Source organism: Coniophora puteana (genome assembly GCF_000271625.1).
Source record: "Coniophora puteana RWD-64-598 SS2 unplaced genomic scaffold CONPUscaffold_8, whole genome shotgun sequence".
NCBI classification, from domain to species: domain Eukaryota; kingdom Fungi; phylum Basidiomycota; class Agaricomycetes; order Boletales; family Coniophoraceae; genus Coniophora; species Coniophora puteana.
This window is the reverse complement of record NW_006913060.1, coordinates 1520261-1535096: the sequence shown is the minus strand read 5'-3', so window position 1 is coordinate 1535096 and position 14836 is coordinate 1520261. Positions and strand designations below refer to the sequence as shown.

The 14836-nt window shown below is 53.0% G+C and overlaps 5 protein-coding genes across 5 annotated transcripts; 3 read left to right on the top strand and 2 right to left on the bottom strand.

Annotated features, from left to right (window-relative positions):
- Window positions 1-851: 851 nt before the first annotated feature.
- Window positions 852-1869, top strand: CONPUDRAFT_83165 (alpha beta-hydrolase). The gene is made up of 5 exons (XM_007772065.1): window positions 852-876; window positions 937-1065; window positions 1117-1202; window positions 1255-1274; window positions 1334-1869. The coding sequence occupies exons 2-5, from the start codon at window positions 977-979 to the stop codon at window positions 1628-1630; spliced, it is 492 nt and encodes a 163-aa protein (XP_007770255.1). The 5' UTR covers window positions 852-876; window positions 937-976; the 3' UTR covers window positions 1631-1869.
- A 677-nt stretch (window positions 1870-2546) lies between these two features.
- On the bottom strand, window positions 2547-4197 carry CONPUDRAFT_155325 (tricorn protease domain 2-containing protein; the record flags this gene model as incomplete). Its single annotated transcript, XM_007772064.1, has 5 exons — window positions 2547-2663; window positions 2717-2758; window positions 2815-2859; window positions 2921-3172; window positions 3214-4197. The coding sequence occupies 5 exons, from the start codon at window positions 4195-4197 to the stop codon at window positions 2547-2549; spliced, it is 1440 nt and encodes a 479-aa protein (XP_007770254.1).
- Window positions 4198-5797: 1600 nt separating this feature from the next.
- Window positions 5798-7100, bottom strand: CONPUDRAFT_91149 (TBCC-domain-containing protein; the record flags this gene model as incomplete). Its single annotated transcript, XM_007772063.1, has 5 exons — window positions 5798-5980; window positions 6058-6195; window positions 6317-6760; window positions 6826-6977; window positions 7037-7100. The coding sequence occupies 5 exons, from the start codon at window positions 7098-7100 to the stop codon at window positions 5798-5800; spliced, it is 981 nt and encodes a 326-aa protein (XP_007770253.1).
- A 247-nt stretch (window positions 7101-7347) lies between these two features.
- CONPUDRAFT_83161 (uncharacterized protein) lies at window positions 7348-8247 on the top strand. Its single transcript, XM_007772062.1, has 4 exons — window positions 7348-7620; window positions 7689-7730; window positions 7798-8119; window positions 8173-8247. Exons 1-3 carry the CDS (start codon window positions 7572-7574, stop codon window positions 8076-8078), a joined length of 372 nt encoding a protein of 123 aa, XP_007770252.1. The 5' UTR covers window positions 7348-7571; the 3' UTR covers window positions 8079-8119; window positions 8173-8247.
- Window positions 8248-9417: 1170 nt separating this feature from the next.
- On the top strand, window positions 9418-12649 carry CONPUDRAFT_106629 (uncharacterized protein). Its single transcript, XM_007772061.1, has 16 exons — window positions 9418-9474; window positions 9554-9720; window positions 9788-9813; window positions 9879-9929; window positions 9986-10013; window positions 10068-10365; window positions 10418-10429; window positions 10482-11063; window positions 11121-11130; window positions 11191-11282; window positions 11334-11442; window positions 11499-11708; window positions 11765-11970; window positions 12040-12168; window positions 12276-12366; window positions 12425-12649. The coding sequence occupies exons 1-16, from the start codon at window positions 9439-9441 to the stop codon at window positions 12436-12438; spliced, it is 2061 nt and encodes a 686-aa protein (XP_007770251.1). The 5' UTR covers window positions 9418-9438; the 3' UTR covers window positions 12439-12649.
- Window positions 12650-14836: the final 2187 nt, after the last annotated feature.

Sequence of the window (14836 nt, the reverse complement as noted above, 5' to 3'; positions counted from 1 at the left end):
AAGGTCAAGGAGAACAATCAGACATCCTTTTGGTGGCCGTACAGCATCTCCCTCGACGACAAGTACATCCTCCTCGCACACATCAACTCCTTCGCCGACCGGCCCCTGTATACCATCGACATCTCTGATCCTTCCTCGCCAGGCTCGCCGCAGCAAATCCTCCTCCCCGGCGCGCAGACCGGCACGGACAGCGCAAACGGGTGGCTCACGTTCTCGCGCGACCCGGCACAGCCGCATCTGCTGTACTGCATCTCCAACGCCTTCGGAGACTTTGACGCCGTCGTCGCGTACGATGTGTCCGCGCGCGCGATCACGCATATCACCACCGCCGAGCCCGCCTTCCGCGCGCTGCGCCCGATCCCGTGGGAGGCGCAGGAACTCGCCGTGGCGCGCGAGCATATCGCGTTCACGGTCGACTTCGAGGGCTGGGCGCCGCTCTTCGTTGTGCCCCTCCGGGGCCCACACAGGGACCGGGTGCTCGAGGTGAAGCTCGAGTGGGAGCAGGGCTGGATTTCGTTGCCCCAGGATGGGTCGAGCAGCGCGGATCCGAGAGAGGTTGTTCTTGTGCTGTCGTCGGTGCGCGCGAAGAGTATGCTTGTGCATGTGGATCTCGGCCCTGCATTTGCGGAGGGACGGGGTACGCGTGGATACGGATGGTGGGGCGTTCACTGAGCCGAAGATGAGGTTTTACGGCCAGGCGACGACGCCGAGGGACGAGGGCGCGGTCCCGCCGACGTTGATGAAGTTGTTCAAGAGCTTTGATGGGATGGAGATCCCTGCGATGTATTATCATCCAGATAAGGGCGAGAGCAGGGTGCCGGTGATCATATACATTCATGGCGGGCCGGAGTCGCAGTCGAAGTGTATTCCTGCCAAGTAAGTTCTACGTAGCTTGTCCTTTGGCTTATGACGCCCATGCCTTTGTTGACTATGAAGGTCGACACATGGGTATTTCCTGAACGAGCTGAAGTGCGCGATGATATATCCCAACGTCAGGGGCAGCTCGGGATATGGCAAGTCGTTCCTTGCAGCGGACGATATTGAGAAGCGAGAGGACGCTATCAAGTAAGCTTGCTTTGCCGACATCTGTTAGAACGCTCTCTTATTGGGTTATAGGGACATTGGGGCGCTCCTGGACCACATTCATCAGAATATGGGCAAAGAGCTTGAGCCCTCTCGGATTGCAGTTATGGGCGGCTCATGTGAGCTCAGACACGCTATACTCATTTGGCTTCACTGATGTCTGTGATGCAGACGGTGGATTCATGGTCTTCGTACGCGTTCTTCTTCTCTTTCTACAACTCCACTTTTCACTAACCCTACGTTTTCTTAGTCAAGCCTCGTACATTTCTCTTCTAAGCTCACCTGCGGCCTCTCTAACTTCGGGATGACTCACCTCCCGTCCTTCCTCGAGAACACGGCTGCGATGCGGCGCGCCGCCCGGCGCCGCGAGTACGGCGACGAGTCCGACCCCAAGATACGCGCGTTCCTCGAGCACGTCTCGCCCATCAGCGGTGCGGACAGAATCTCGGCGCCGACGCTGATCACGCACGGCGAGGACGACACGCGCGTGCCTCTCGCAGAGGGTGCCGACAGGCTTGGTGGTTTGCGAGAAGGAGGGGCACGGTGAGTTCTGTTTTTTCTCAAAGCACCCACCCGCCTTTCTGCCCTGATCGCGACGCACGCACGAAGATAGGGTATGCATTTCTTCGAGAGGTACCTGGTTGATGACCTCAAGGCGTGATGTCATGGCGATCGCTGCGGATCCATACATAGGACGACTCGGAGTTGGAAAGCTCCGGGTTCAGGAACATTAAAGTTCTGTTGTGTAGTCTCCCAAGATGTGTATTATTACAAGGTTTATACCCCAGAAATGCCAAAGTAGTTAATGATGATGATGAATAAACCGCGAACTTTCTCTGGACTATTCTCAGCTAGAAGATCTGATTTTAGCGAGTACCAGTGCGTCGGACATAGCCGGGAAGTCTCCGGGCACGGAAGCTGATGGCAAGTTTTTGGAAGTAAAACACACACTACGGCCGTCTTTCGACTGACTAATTTTGTATGGGATCCACGAGCTTGTCAACACTAGAAGGCGAGTCAATATATCACATGCTACAAAGGTACAGTTTAGCCAACTTCTACAATGCCTCAGCGTCGCCAACAGAAGCAAGCACTTGAATGGCGATCACCGGCTTCATCACTGTGATGGTCCGCAGCATCAGCTTCATCATCTGAATCGTTCTCCTCGTCATCCTCTCTTTTTCTCCATCGAGAACGCTTTGGATAGGGGGCTCCGGCCAGGCGCTGCAATGCAGGACTGAGCCATCTCAGTCCGGTGAGACGAGGGCAGTCGACTCACCTGTTTCATCTTGGCCGGAATCATTTCTTTTTCCGTGCGACCATTTCTTCCGCGCCGAGGGATCAGGGAGGGAAAATTGAAAGAGCTGGCTTTCTTCTTCGATCTCATGCGAGACGTGTTTTTGGCCTACATCTCGTGAAATGACAACGATCAGTCAAGACGCTGACACTAGGAGCGAGTAATCTCAGGGCACCTCTGAGCCAGGGTTATGTGCCGTCTGCGAGTCGCCTTGCCCTTCTTGCTCGCTCCAAAATTTATCTCTAGCCCTCTTCTCGCGACTAGAGGTAGGGATGGCAGAAATCTAGAGTAATTAATGTCAGACGACCCTTGCACTTTTGAGCAAATTGTACATACATTACGAAGCTCTTCGTCTAACGATATGTTGTCGGCCGGCGGCTACCATGCAGATCGTTTAATATGCGAGAGCGCGACGTGTATCATGCATCGCTTACACGATTCGCAGCTAGCACTTCTTTCTCCTCTTCCTCAAAACGACGCTCGTGGAACATTCAAAGTTAGCCGACGTCGCCAGACAAAGTACTAAGCGAATGAGCTCACCTGCCAATGGGCCGTGGCTGACATGTCAACCCCGGTCTCCCCCGCCATCGCATCCCAGACGAAGAATTCGCCCGTGTCATGCGAAACAGTGCAAACATATTGTTCAGTAGGAGAGAATGCCAGCCCGCGACTTAGAAATTGATTAGGACCCATGAACGGACCAGAGACCAACTTGATGAACTTGATTCCCTCGAAGTACTCGTTTGAACTGTCACCTGGCGGCCTGCTGCGTTTACAGGCTTGGAGGTATCGCTATACAGATTTATGAGCTTGGATAGGTCGTAGATACGCACGGAGCCATCCGAGATGGCTCTGATGGCTAGGTTGCGTCCATCAGGGGGAAATGCGACTGCTATGCTTGAGTTGTCCAGGACGGCGCGTTCGAGAGAACTAGGCCCCAACGGGAAATATACGATGACCTGTCCGTGAAGAGTCACGAACGCGAGCGTCCGTCCGTCAGGCGACAGTCGTGTCGTTTCGACGCTGTGAGTCAAATGCACAGGTCCGACCGCCAGAGTGAACGGAGAGGAGGAGACGTCCCATATCTGATAAGACCCGACCTTGTCTTCACCAAGTGCGACGACCAGTTTCTGCCCGTCTGGGGTGAAGTGAGCACTTGCTGCGATGCCGTAACTGTGCTCCTTCAACGATTCCCCCACGGCCTCTCCTGTGTGAACATCCCATAGTCTGGTCGTCGCATCGTATGACGTGCTAGAGAGCCATTGACCATCAGGCGAGATCTCAAGGAAAGTGATACGACCTTCATGCCCTTGGCACTGGATCGCCTCTCGAGAGTTAACAGTCCATATCCAGATTCCGAAGTTCTCTCTTGAGTCCATGCTAGTCGCGAGCTTTGTCCCATCTGGGGCGACGGTGAAGGACAGCGGAGGCGTTGGTAGAAATTTCCAAGGATCACCGACAAACTGCTCTGTTTCGATGTCCCAGACGCATATAGCGTTGCCAGGACCTCCTGCATAGATATGGTGTCCGCTAGGAGAGAATGCAAGACCGTCAGAGGTCTTGACGAACCCCGGTGGTTCGCCAAGATCATCGTCGCCTGAGTCCGATTTCGTGTTTGGTTGCTTGCATAGTTTGAATCGCTGCACAAGGCCGGAGATCGGGTCGTCTGCGCTTCGTCCGCCTAGCCTGTTCCGCTCCATTAGTTCTTCCAAAGCTGAGGCGGAGAGGTTGGCAAGCTCATGCTGTATGTTCTCCGATAGCATCACAGACGCTAAGGGCCTCGCGATGGCGCGACCCAGCCTGTAAAAGTAGGTCATAATCGTCTGGCTGACTGTTGATTTCGACTGCGAGCCGAAATTCGCTCGCTAGGTCCAACCTATATGCGCCAAAAGAAGATCCTGCTCAACAACGATCGTCGGGACTCAGTACCTGGACGAGCACTTTGCAGTATTCAGAGAGAGGCTTGCGCACGTGCACAGGCTATCACACCAACACATGCCCCACGTTCAGGCGCTACCGGGGCTACTCCCGTACCGCCTCGAACCATGCATGAGGACAATGAGCGAGTGAAAATCTTACCCGTTGTGACCGAGAAAGAGTGCGAGGCGAGGACCAAACGAAGACAAATAGCCATTGTAAGCATCCTCGTCAAAGCTTGTACCGGTCGTATCTTTGGACGACTAGATGCTTCTACCGGGCATTCCAAGTTCCTGCATTTGTAAAGGAGACAAATGAATCGCCGTCTAATGCTTCGGTAAAGGGGATCGGCGAAGTTAAACGACCGAGGGTATGATCTATGCTCGTTATCTCGGGCTCTTGGCGCATGATATTACTCATGCCAGAAAGTAACTGCACAGGGTGCTATATGCTCATGTTACCCGCCTTAGCCCCCTTGATGTTGCTAAACCCGGCGTCAGAGGTCCAAAAAACGAATGACGAAGACCAGTTGGCCAATAGAAGCCCAAGCTGACGGTCGTGCGCCTAGGAATTCTTGATCGGCAAGCTGATAGCCTACGCATATCAACAGCGAAATCTCCTCGGGGGCGCCAGCGAGAATTCAATAAAAGAGACGAACTCACCATGTGTGCAGTGGCGGCCCTTCCGTTCATCGTCATGAAGGTTATTTGTATCTAGCCGATTACAAGAAGGCAAAAGGGTTACTGCGCGGCAAATATTGAAGGCATGCGTGCCTGATAAACTGGAAGGACCTCCGCGGCCATGACGCCGAACTGAATGTCGGTCTCTTTAATGGTCGGCGGCGGCCTCAGGCTATGGCTCCGGTTGCGCAGCTTGCGCTGAGCCGCGAAGGTTTGAACAACAAGCTGCAACGGTTCCACAATCATATCCGTGTTCTCGATCTTGACAGAGAAGGTACCGTACGTGCGGTGAGAAGAACAGTCGGTGATACAACACGTGCGCAGCTCCGCCATGTACCTGTCGATTAGATTCAGGAAGAGTGCGAGCCTCGTCTTTGCATCGAGGCGAAGACACCAGCGGACACCGACGCTCGTGTGTACTCCGATGAACGCTCAAAACCTACTATAATTAAGCTCAGGGGGTCCTGAGCGCAATACATACCAAAGGAACCCTCGAATAACCGGCGCAGCGGCGGTCCTGTCTGACCGGAAAGAGGTCATCCAGCTTCATCGTGTCGTATTGTAATGATAAAGCCTATTGCTGAAGTAGCGGTTCTATCTGCGCCGCAACGAGAAAACTGAGGCGGATGGGGACAAGCCGATCACAAACCACGTAACATTCCACGGATCAAAGCTTCTTTTACCACACAAAGAGTTGACAGTCGTGAGTAGGTCTCCACCAGGACCACTTCGGTCGGCGACTATCACCTGGGATATGAGAGCACATACCTGCCTAAGATGAGAAACATGAGAGGGCATAGTATTCAATGGAAGGCTCACTTCAACTGGCTTTATCAGGCAGAAGTCTTGCCAGCACACTATCCACCTGTCCGACATCACGAACAGCGTTCGACCAGTCCGTTACCCGAAGCTCTTCGGGCAAGGCACGCCAATGTGGCGACGGTGTTGCGCGGATATGGGAGAAATCCCGCACGGCGAGGTGTTGGCTGTTCGGGGCGAGAAGCTGAGAGAAACAAGAGATCAATGCGTAAGTTTGGGATATCGTTGTATGAATGAGGGAAAGGGGACAGGATCGCGCACCTGAAGGTTGCTGTGCGGAAGTAGGTCGCGAAGCGTGTCAGGGTAGGGTGAAAAGCGGATGTTATTGCTTGTTTCGATGATGGGGTTGGAGGAGATGTTGAGATATACGTCAACGGCGAATGAGTCATGCATGCGGAACTGTGAAGAGCGAGGATGGCAAGCAAAAAGGTAGCACATCAGTCACGGGTGGGAGGTATAAGCAAAACGAGGACAAGTAGAAAAGTTTTCTTCAAGACTCGGGCACAGAACACGCACTTACCTGATGGCAGCTAGCGACTATGACGCAGTTCTTGATGTTGTGCAGAAGCATGCTACCCTTGATCTGAGGGAGAAGTAGGATGCTATCGGATAGCTGCGCGACATGCACCGCCGACAGGGATAGCTCCTGGTCAGCACGAGGCAGGAGATTCACGATACAGTTTTCGATGGACGATATCGAGAGCTCTGATCGATTCTCGGATGGGGACCAGAAGCCAGTATCAAGGTACCTGTGTGACAATGATTGTATACTCATGACATCGCTGGGAGCGGGGACTGGGACGCTAGAAGCCTTGTCCGAGGTTGGTTGCTTGTGCACGTTTTGAGTCTCGGTATCTGCCATAGGTGTGGGTGCACCCTGAACAGCCTTTCGCTTGAAAGAGAACTTTGGCTTGTTCGTAGACAGCTGCAGATCGTTGACTTTGCGTTCTAGTGTCTGTAGTTGCTGATGGAAGAGGATCCTTGCGTCAATCTCCTCGATGTATGCGCGTTGTTATGAGAGCGACCCACCAGAACACATTGTCGCTGATCGTAGCTTGGAAGCCTCCCTGTCGCATCCGTGAGCTCTTTTGATAGCTTGGAGACATCCTGAGAGGCCTTCTGGAGGTCATCTGGCGTAACGGATCCGGACGAACGCAAACTCTCGAGACGCGTGGACAACTCTATCACGAAGGCAAGCCGGTATGAACTCTGATGGGCTCATGGTGCAAAATAGACGTACCCGTGCTTGTGGATTGGAAAGTCACCACAAAATCCTGCGCAAACGTCCACGTTAGCTCTTCCATCTCGATGAAAGTGTTCTGCGTCCGTGGTTTAGCAAAGATGTGCTTCGGATGGTTGGCGTAAGCAGCGAGTCATTTGTGGCCACTACATCGTGGCTTGGCCCGAGTCAACGAGACGCGCTTCCGGCAAATCCTTATCTGCTCGCTGCTGGCCCCTGGTCCGCTCTCAACAAACCTTCAAACAACGATAATTTATGCGATGAGATGGGTCGTCTGAAACTCATGCAGCGAGGGCGCAGACGACGATGGGCTCGGCGGTCCTCGGCGCTGCTCGGCGTCGGTGGAGCGGCCCGATGACGACCATTTGGCAGGTGGCGCGCCAGCAAATTCTTCAACAGGGCTCGACCTCCTAACCGATGACTTGCCACGACATCCAGGGTACCGCAGCCATGATGCTTCGCTCATCAAACCCACACACTTTCCTTGAATCCACCGGGGACCTTGTTTATTATCGTCTTCGGAACACCTTCACACATGGCTGATACTGTTGCTGAAGTTGATGCGGGTATATGCGGATGCTGCTGTGAGTACTTGTTACGATGGCTTTCAGCATCCTGGCAATCAGGCTCATTGCCCGCTGAAACTTCACAGGCATTTGCTGTGAGTCGGCGCTCTGGACTTGGTGTAACACCAGTAAGCACAGCTCCGTCTCCTTGGCTGTCGTAGCTCATTCGTTTCTGACCCTTGCTTCTCCTAACAGAGGCGTTCGGATCTAACGACCTTTGCGATGGCCAACGGGGCTGGTGCACTAGCTGTTTCGAAAAGTCTTTCGACAGGGATAGATTTGAAGAAGCAGTGAAAACACAACAGGACAGGGAGCAGCGCGAGAACGGCGGAGCTCTTCAGCCCGTCACCGACCAACCTACATCCAGCATGATGTCGATTTCGACCAATTCTTCCGGAGAGAAGACGTCTCTTGACACCTGCGCACCTGGTAGAAGCACCCTGACTCTTGCCGACGAAGAGCCAGTAAAGGTTTAATTAGCTGTATGTATGCGCTCCAGAGTTGCTCCGGATTGAAGGTGCGTTGCTCTATTCTTAATTTAATCGTTAAGTCGGTGACGCGACGGCGCAGGTAGCTGACGTCCATCGTATATACCCCCTTGTATCTTCCTATACCATTCCTTTATAACGACAATCCACTCGTTCTCCGTCAGCCGTTGCAAGGGGCTTGGAGAATGCCCATCCTGAAAGTGCTTGACCATGGTTACCTTGCTGTGGTACTTCTTGGCAATAGCGCACATCTGTGCACATGCTGCTTGAGCATACGAGGCTCGCCCGACTGACCAAACCTGACTGAACTTTCTCCATAGTCGACATCGCTTGTTACGCGGTATCAGCACCCTTCAGCACTTGCCGAAGGCAGCCGGGGCTGGTAGGGGCTGGTATTGCAAAGTTTGAAAGGTGCATGTTGTCCTCAATAGCTTCCTTAACCTCCTGATGTCGACGCCCTTGACATGACACTGACACTTACCCCGATCATCATCGGCTGCTTTGAGCGCGTAGATGCGCATAGTCAAATCTAATCATTGAATGCCGTCGGCATTCGCGGGCATGTGTGTAAGCAAATCCTACGATATGAGCCTACCTTGATGACAACCTCGATAAACTACATGTAATGCAAGTATGTTTCTCTTAGCGCTGCGCTGCGGAAAACGGACAACGGACATGAGACCGCGACCGGTCCTCGGTGTCATCACCCTCGACCGGCAACTGGCGTTGCGGGCTCAGGGTATAAATGCAAATCAGGTTCCGTCACGCTGCAATGGGTCATGGCGCAACCCCGCAGTTAGAATAGAAAGAGGTGGCCAATGTGCCCATGATCGTTCCTGGAACCGAAGCCTCGGAAAATCTGGGTGATAAGCCAGGATAAGCCCAAAGAAGCTGAGCCTTTTGTCTTTTGTGAGAGTTACTAGCAGCCAGAGTTACCTCGCTCGCATGACTAATTATACTTTATGAATCGCGGGCGCCAGGCCCTGGCCTTTACGCTCGTCACACTTTGTGGAGAACGCAATCTTGGATCTCTACGCACTAAAAAGTGAAAGCCCGCCCCGCAGTCGAGGACCAGATGGTGACTTCATGATATCATCTTGACAATCGTGTGAGTATGAACTCCCGTTATGTACCGGTCTCAGGGTTTAATGGTTTACCCTTTGGTGACAGTTCTGTTGGTCTCTCGAACAGGTTATGGTACCGCCAGGTGCTGCCCATGCGATCCACTCAATACCTTGATTCTAGTCCCCAGTGACGAGCGCTCCTTCACATCATCTTTCAGGAATTTTTTCTGCAACCGCCGGGGCACGCGGCAAGAGACGCTCGGCATTGGAGAGGTGCTGGGTCAATGCCACGCCGTTCGATCACATTTTATGAGTTCACCGTGAGGAAAACTTTCGAGTGTCCTTCCTTCCCTCGCGTTATGCGACAAATCAGCATTAAAAGCTTCACTGAATTGGCAGGTTCCTTCGGCGTCTATCGGAGTGATCTTCAAGGCTCATCCCGTTCTCAACTTCTATTTATACTGTCTACAAGGGGGGTCCTCCCTCTGTTTGACTCTCCATAGCACAATGAGCAACAAAGAACGCAAACGGACTCGCGGCGAGATTGCCTGTGCGGAGTGTCGCAGGTACGTCCCATCTTTACTCAGTGTATTGACACTTTGATTGATAGACAACCCAATTGACGACATCGAGGTTAAAGGCACGATGCGACAAGCAGAGTAAGTCCCTTCTCCCGACGTCCGGCGTACCGCACCCGCCGAGTCCGTGCTGACGGGCTTGTCAGTACCATGTTCAACATGCATCAAGAGGGGGTGTAGCATGCTTTGTCCAAATGGTGAGCCGGATGAACCGCTATCTCATGGGTTTTACTGACTCCACTCTGCTCCCCAGGCACCATGCCTCCAGGTGAAGGCAGTAGGTGCATCACGAGCGAAGATCAACAGCGTTTTGGCTTCTGACGTAGAATCTGCAGGTTCGTTGGGATTGCCGAAGACTACCTCCGCCGCAAGACCGCCAAGTTGGAGGAGCGGATGCGGTCGTTGGAAGACGCGCTCGCCATCATACAAGGCAACACCACCAGCGAGCCGCACCCCCTGCTGCAGCAACGATTATCCCCCGATCCGCTGGACCCCGAGGAGAGACCGTCAAGCCGGGGTGAATCGGACGAATACAACAAATATGGACTCATCGGCGCGCTGGGGCAGCTGCATTTTGAGGGTGACAACCAGAGCGGGCACTCACGGTTTTTTGGTGCGTCGGGAGGATCCGAGGTAGCGTCGGTCTCTCTCAGCATTTCTGGATAGCTGGCTCATCGTTTGACAGACGCTGCTCCTGGTACGTCACCGACCATTTCGTTCGTTATCATCGCACGTAAACCCATGGGCAGCAGGCCAAGGAGTTCATGATAGAGTCGGGTTCCGAGTCGCCCCCGATCCTCCGCGAGGCCGACCTCTCCTATCTCCCCCGAGAAATTCTCATGTTCTCCCAATCATTTCCGTTTACGCCTATGGGCATACCTATCGGCCCCGTGCAAACGATGATCGAATCCCAGTTACCCAGCATCGAGCGCGCTAGAGATCTATGTGGAATCTACCTGACGTCTATGTCGTGGATGGCACACATCGTCTCCATGCAACACATGCACCGAGAGGTAATCCCCGCCGTCTACAAGCTCCCAGGGTCATCAAATATCTCAGAGTACGGCCCTCACGAGCTTGCGTTGCTGCTGATCGTCATGGCTATCGGGGCCCTTTGTGACCCCAACCTGCCGCCGTACAACTCGGAGGCCCAGCATTACCATTGTCTCGCCCGTGCCGCTATATGCCTACAACCCATCCTCGGCGAGCGTTCTTTAACGACGGTGAAGGCGCTTCATCTAAAGAGTATCTACAACGGGATGAGTGGGAAGGAGAGCAATCTCGAGAAATGCTACGCGCTGCTGAACCTCTCAGGGCAGACCGCCTTGCAGGCGCGTTTCTCCCCGTCTCTCACGGCAATTTGTAGAGCTGATGCCGAATACCCACAGATTGGTTTTCGTACGTCACTTTTGCATTCATTTGAACTGGCACCGGCGCTGACGAGCTTCGTCCAAACAGACAAGGACCCTGAGCGATGGGGTTTTACAGGCAGGGAAGCGTACGACCGTCGCGCATATTTCTGGAATCTCTTCGCAGGGACCCTGTGGCAGGTAAGTGACACATTACGTCATGAATGTAAACTCACCAGCCATGGCGTCCAGAGCTTGGTCACTGGTCGGCCACCGGTCATAATGCCTTCGGTAGTGGACTGCCGCCCACCCACCATCGAGGAGGAGATGTTATTCCAACGGAACGAAATACCGCTAGGCTGTACGTGGCTTTTGACAAAGGAACGGCTTTTTGCGCTGATCATTAGATTCGGGTAGTCGGTAGTTGGAGTTTCAGTTACACGTCGGAGTGTCTCGTTCCAGTTGTCGAAGCTACTCAAGCGGTGAAGGCACCTCCATACCAGAGCATCCAAGAACTTGACCATCGGATCCGACAATTCGCTATACCTCAGGTGGGAAACGGGATTGGCGACGAGCAGGTAGCGAAGGAAATGCAGAACTTTGCTAGATCACACTACCGAGAGCTCAGTACGTCACTCCGAGACGGAGAAACCATTTTCCATGATTGACGCTTTCCGATCTAGCATTGATGTTCCTCCACAGGGGCTTTTTCGCCCAGGCCATGACAGATTATCCGTCTGATCCGCAGCGAAGTCCAGTGGTCCAGTCATTCATTGCAGCGTACCAGAGCGCGTGCTCCGTCCTCGCTTCAACAATAGTCACGTTCTCACAGAACCCTACCCTGCTGGCTAGGATATGGCGACCGTGGTCATTCGCTTTCTCTGCAGCTGTAAGTTCTTTGAAAATGAGGTTTCACGTGAATATGGGTTAAGCTTAACTCCGTTCCGCGAAATTTCAGGTTATAATTGGCACAGTGGCAATTCGGGCCCTGAGTGTCGAGCCAGAACCCTTCGAAGAACTCGAGAAGGCGTGTCAGTTATTCCGCAAGGCCTCGCAGCACAATTGCAGCAGGGCACACAAGGCGCTCGTAAGTTTTCCGTGTTACTTTCCCCACTCCGTGGCGTGCATTGTCTGATTCGCGACCTTCTTTATAACTACTCTTCTTGACTCCTCCCCTTTCTTCTTTCCCATCAGCCCGTTCTCCTCCAACTCCGCCAGAAGGCAGTTCAGGCCCGAGAGGATCGACTGGGTCCGACGGCCCGGCGGCCCGAGGGATACGACGAGGGTGACGACGAACTTGCGATATTCGGAGGCCGGACGATGTTGCTTACTCCTAGCTCCAGAAGGTCGTCGCTAGCAACTGGGTCAGGAGGTGCATTTGCTGGGTCAAGTGCTATGGGACTCCCGGGACCCGGTAGCCATGGTGGTATTCTCGGCGCGCATACTGAGAGCTACGATGCCTACTCGAGGAGTACGTCGGCTGCTGGATCTTCGTCTCACCCGCACGCACTCCACCATGGGCATGAACATGGTACTCTGCATAACCCGGACTCAACATCGGGCCTTTCGCAGACTCATAGCCAGTCGTCCGCGTCATATCCAGTGGGGGGAGCTGCCGGCGTGGGGCTACCTCTTGAATGGGAGGGGTTATATCGGGAAATCCCTGGTAACGGGTACGGCTCGCAGGCCAGTGCAGGGCCATCTTCAAGTTCAAGGCCGTCAGGTCTGGAGGACCGATGGTCGATGTTCTTGCACGAGCGCAAAGGATCACAGTGATTGATCGAATGATTCCCGAGGGCTTCGAGGTCCGGCTGCCGTACTATATCTCTTCATACCTAATCTCGTCCTCGAGGCTAAGGACATCTTTAAAATATAGCACTCATCCTGTACAATCACTTCTGACACGAGACATCGCAGACTATTGTTTGATTTTTATTGTATTCTTACAACGCATATATGTATTACTTACGTAGTGATCAATGCAAATGTTTCTAGGGGCTACTCATTACTGTGCCTGGAGCCGAGAGGACGGTCATGAAGACCGTGTGTGCTGCTGACTCCAGTCGTCAGTGCTTCATCTTGCGCACACGTAACGATCCTCGAAAGTTTTAGGGTTTATTGGGCCCTGACTCGGAATTTTCCATAACAGAATCGGCGTTAAACTCGAGGGGACAGATCTTCCATTGTTAGATCTGCGGGTCTTGGAGGGCCATGACATGATATTGCGAGTGTAAACGATGAAGATGGCCATCATTGGAGTGAAAACATCGAGCTGAAATGTTTCTAGAAGCCAGCAAGCTGTTTGCTGGCCTGGAATAAACGGAAATCCGATAGTCGAGGGCTGCGGAGAACCATGACTACTAATTGAAGCCCAGTTCAGGTTTGAGATTATTTTTCTGCGTCTTATTAACATCTGGGTACCAACCTTGCAAAATGTTCAAGACACGAGAGACTACGGAGTCCACCTTCATTGATCTCCTGAATGAAAATAGCAATATGACCCAGTTCGTGGCTGATCGTTATCGAGCTGCGCCCTGGGCTATTGACGAGATATTTCTCGAGAAGTAGAGTATACAGGTGCACCAGCGGAGTCAACAATGTCACCAGCGCTGTTTTGTTTGTATACATAACCTAGCATCTGACTAAGGGTAAAAGTACATCCGGCCGTAGGGAGTAAAGAAGAAGTACGATGGTGATGAAAGACGGGACATCCTTCTCACGCACAATTCAAACCGTCAGCATCGTTTTTGAGATCGCCTTAAACGCCTGAAACGCCTCCGAAAGCGGCACAGAAGTGCTGTTTTTGCCATGCATGCGCGATCGTCGGCGCAATGAGCTTGGTGTGCACCGTTATTGAGCGTGATGCACTCGAGGAACGCGTGTATCTCGGGATCGGGACTCGTCACCGTCCACAGCGTCTGACCGCTCGCCGCATCGCGGCCCTGTTCCCGAGGAGACCGAAAGTGGGTAACGGCAAAGTTGGGCACGACGCAAGTAGTAACTTGAAGCTTGGAAGAGACAAAAGCTAGGCTGGCCTGTGAAGAGTTGGCTGTCAGTGATTGATAAGGTAGGAGGTAAAAGTAGCACCCACGAAGGACAAAGGTTATCCGTCATGTGCATGTTGAGTGCTACTGAGATGATAACATCCGTATAAGTAGATCGGCTTACACAACCCACCAATTACCTTATTGCGAGAGGGGCCAAATTCCTTGGTCATTTCTCGTGGATGTGACCTAACAGGGGCCCGATATACCTGAGAGGATGGCTGAGAACACGTCTGCGGGTTGGACAAGAAATATGCTTCACGGCGTCTTCGCTTTCCCCCACATCGTCCGCCGCTATCGACGACTTGCCGTCCCAGTGCTCCGGTGTAAAGCGTGACACACTCCATATCGTTCAATAGGAACTAGGGATAAATAACCCTGTAAAGGAAACGCCATGATTGAACTGTTCCAAGTAAGGGTGGATCGTTGATCGAACGATGCGACGTCGGCCCGCCGTGGATGGAGATGATCACGATGGCCTGGCTCACGCCTTCGCCTGAATGGTAGTATGTATATCACGGATATTTTCATTCCCTTGACCCTTTTGAATTTAACCAATTGTAATAGAACCGTGTTATCAAGCTTCTGAATCACCGTCTGGTTTCATATTCATATTTGGCGCTCAATGTATACCCTCCCATCCTCGTCTATGGGCAGGCCGTCGGCCACGAAAACTGAGTTCATCGTACACCAACATGCTCTTCGCGCGAT

Excerpts from the sequence above, each read along its gene's own strand:
- CONPUDRAFT_83165 (XM_007772065.1), top strand. The coding sequence starts at position 977 with ATGATATATCCCAACGTCAGGGGCAGCTCGGGATATGGCAAGTCGTTC. Across the intron at positions 1,066-1,116 it reads AAGCGAGAGGACGCTATCAA|GGACATTGGGGCGCTCCTGG; the intron begins GTAAGCTTGCTT and ends ATTGGGTTATAG. Across the intron at positions 1,275-1,333 it reads ACGGTGGATTCATGGTCTTC|TCAAGCCTCGTACATTTCTC; the intron begins GTACGCGTTCTT and ends ACGTTTTCTTAG.
- CONPUDRAFT_83161 (XM_007772062.1), top strand. The coding sequence starts at position 7,572 with ATGGCTGATACTGTTGCTGAAGTTGATGCGGGTATATGCGGATGCTGC. Across the intron at positions 7,621-7,688 it reads GGGTATATGCGGATGCTGCT|GCATTTGCTGTGAGTCGGCG; the intron begins GTGAGTACTTGT and ends GAAACTTCACAG. Across the intron at positions 7,731-7,797 it reads CTGGACTTGGTGTAACACCA|AGGCGTTCGGATCTAACGAC; the intron begins GTAAGCACAGCT and ends TTCTCCTAACAG.
- CONPUDRAFT_106629 (XM_007772061.1), top strand. The coding sequence starts at position 9,439 with ATGCCACGCCGTTCGATCACATTTTATGAGTTCACC. Across the intron at positions 9,475-9,553 it reads TCACATTTTATGAGTTCACC|GTTCCTTCGGCGTCTATCGG; the intron begins GTGAGGAAAACT and ends CTGAATTGGCAG. Across the intron at positions 11,709-11,764 it reads ATCACACTACCGAGAGCTCA|CATTGATGTTCCTCCACAGG; the intron begins GTACGTCACTCC and ends TTTCCGATCTAG.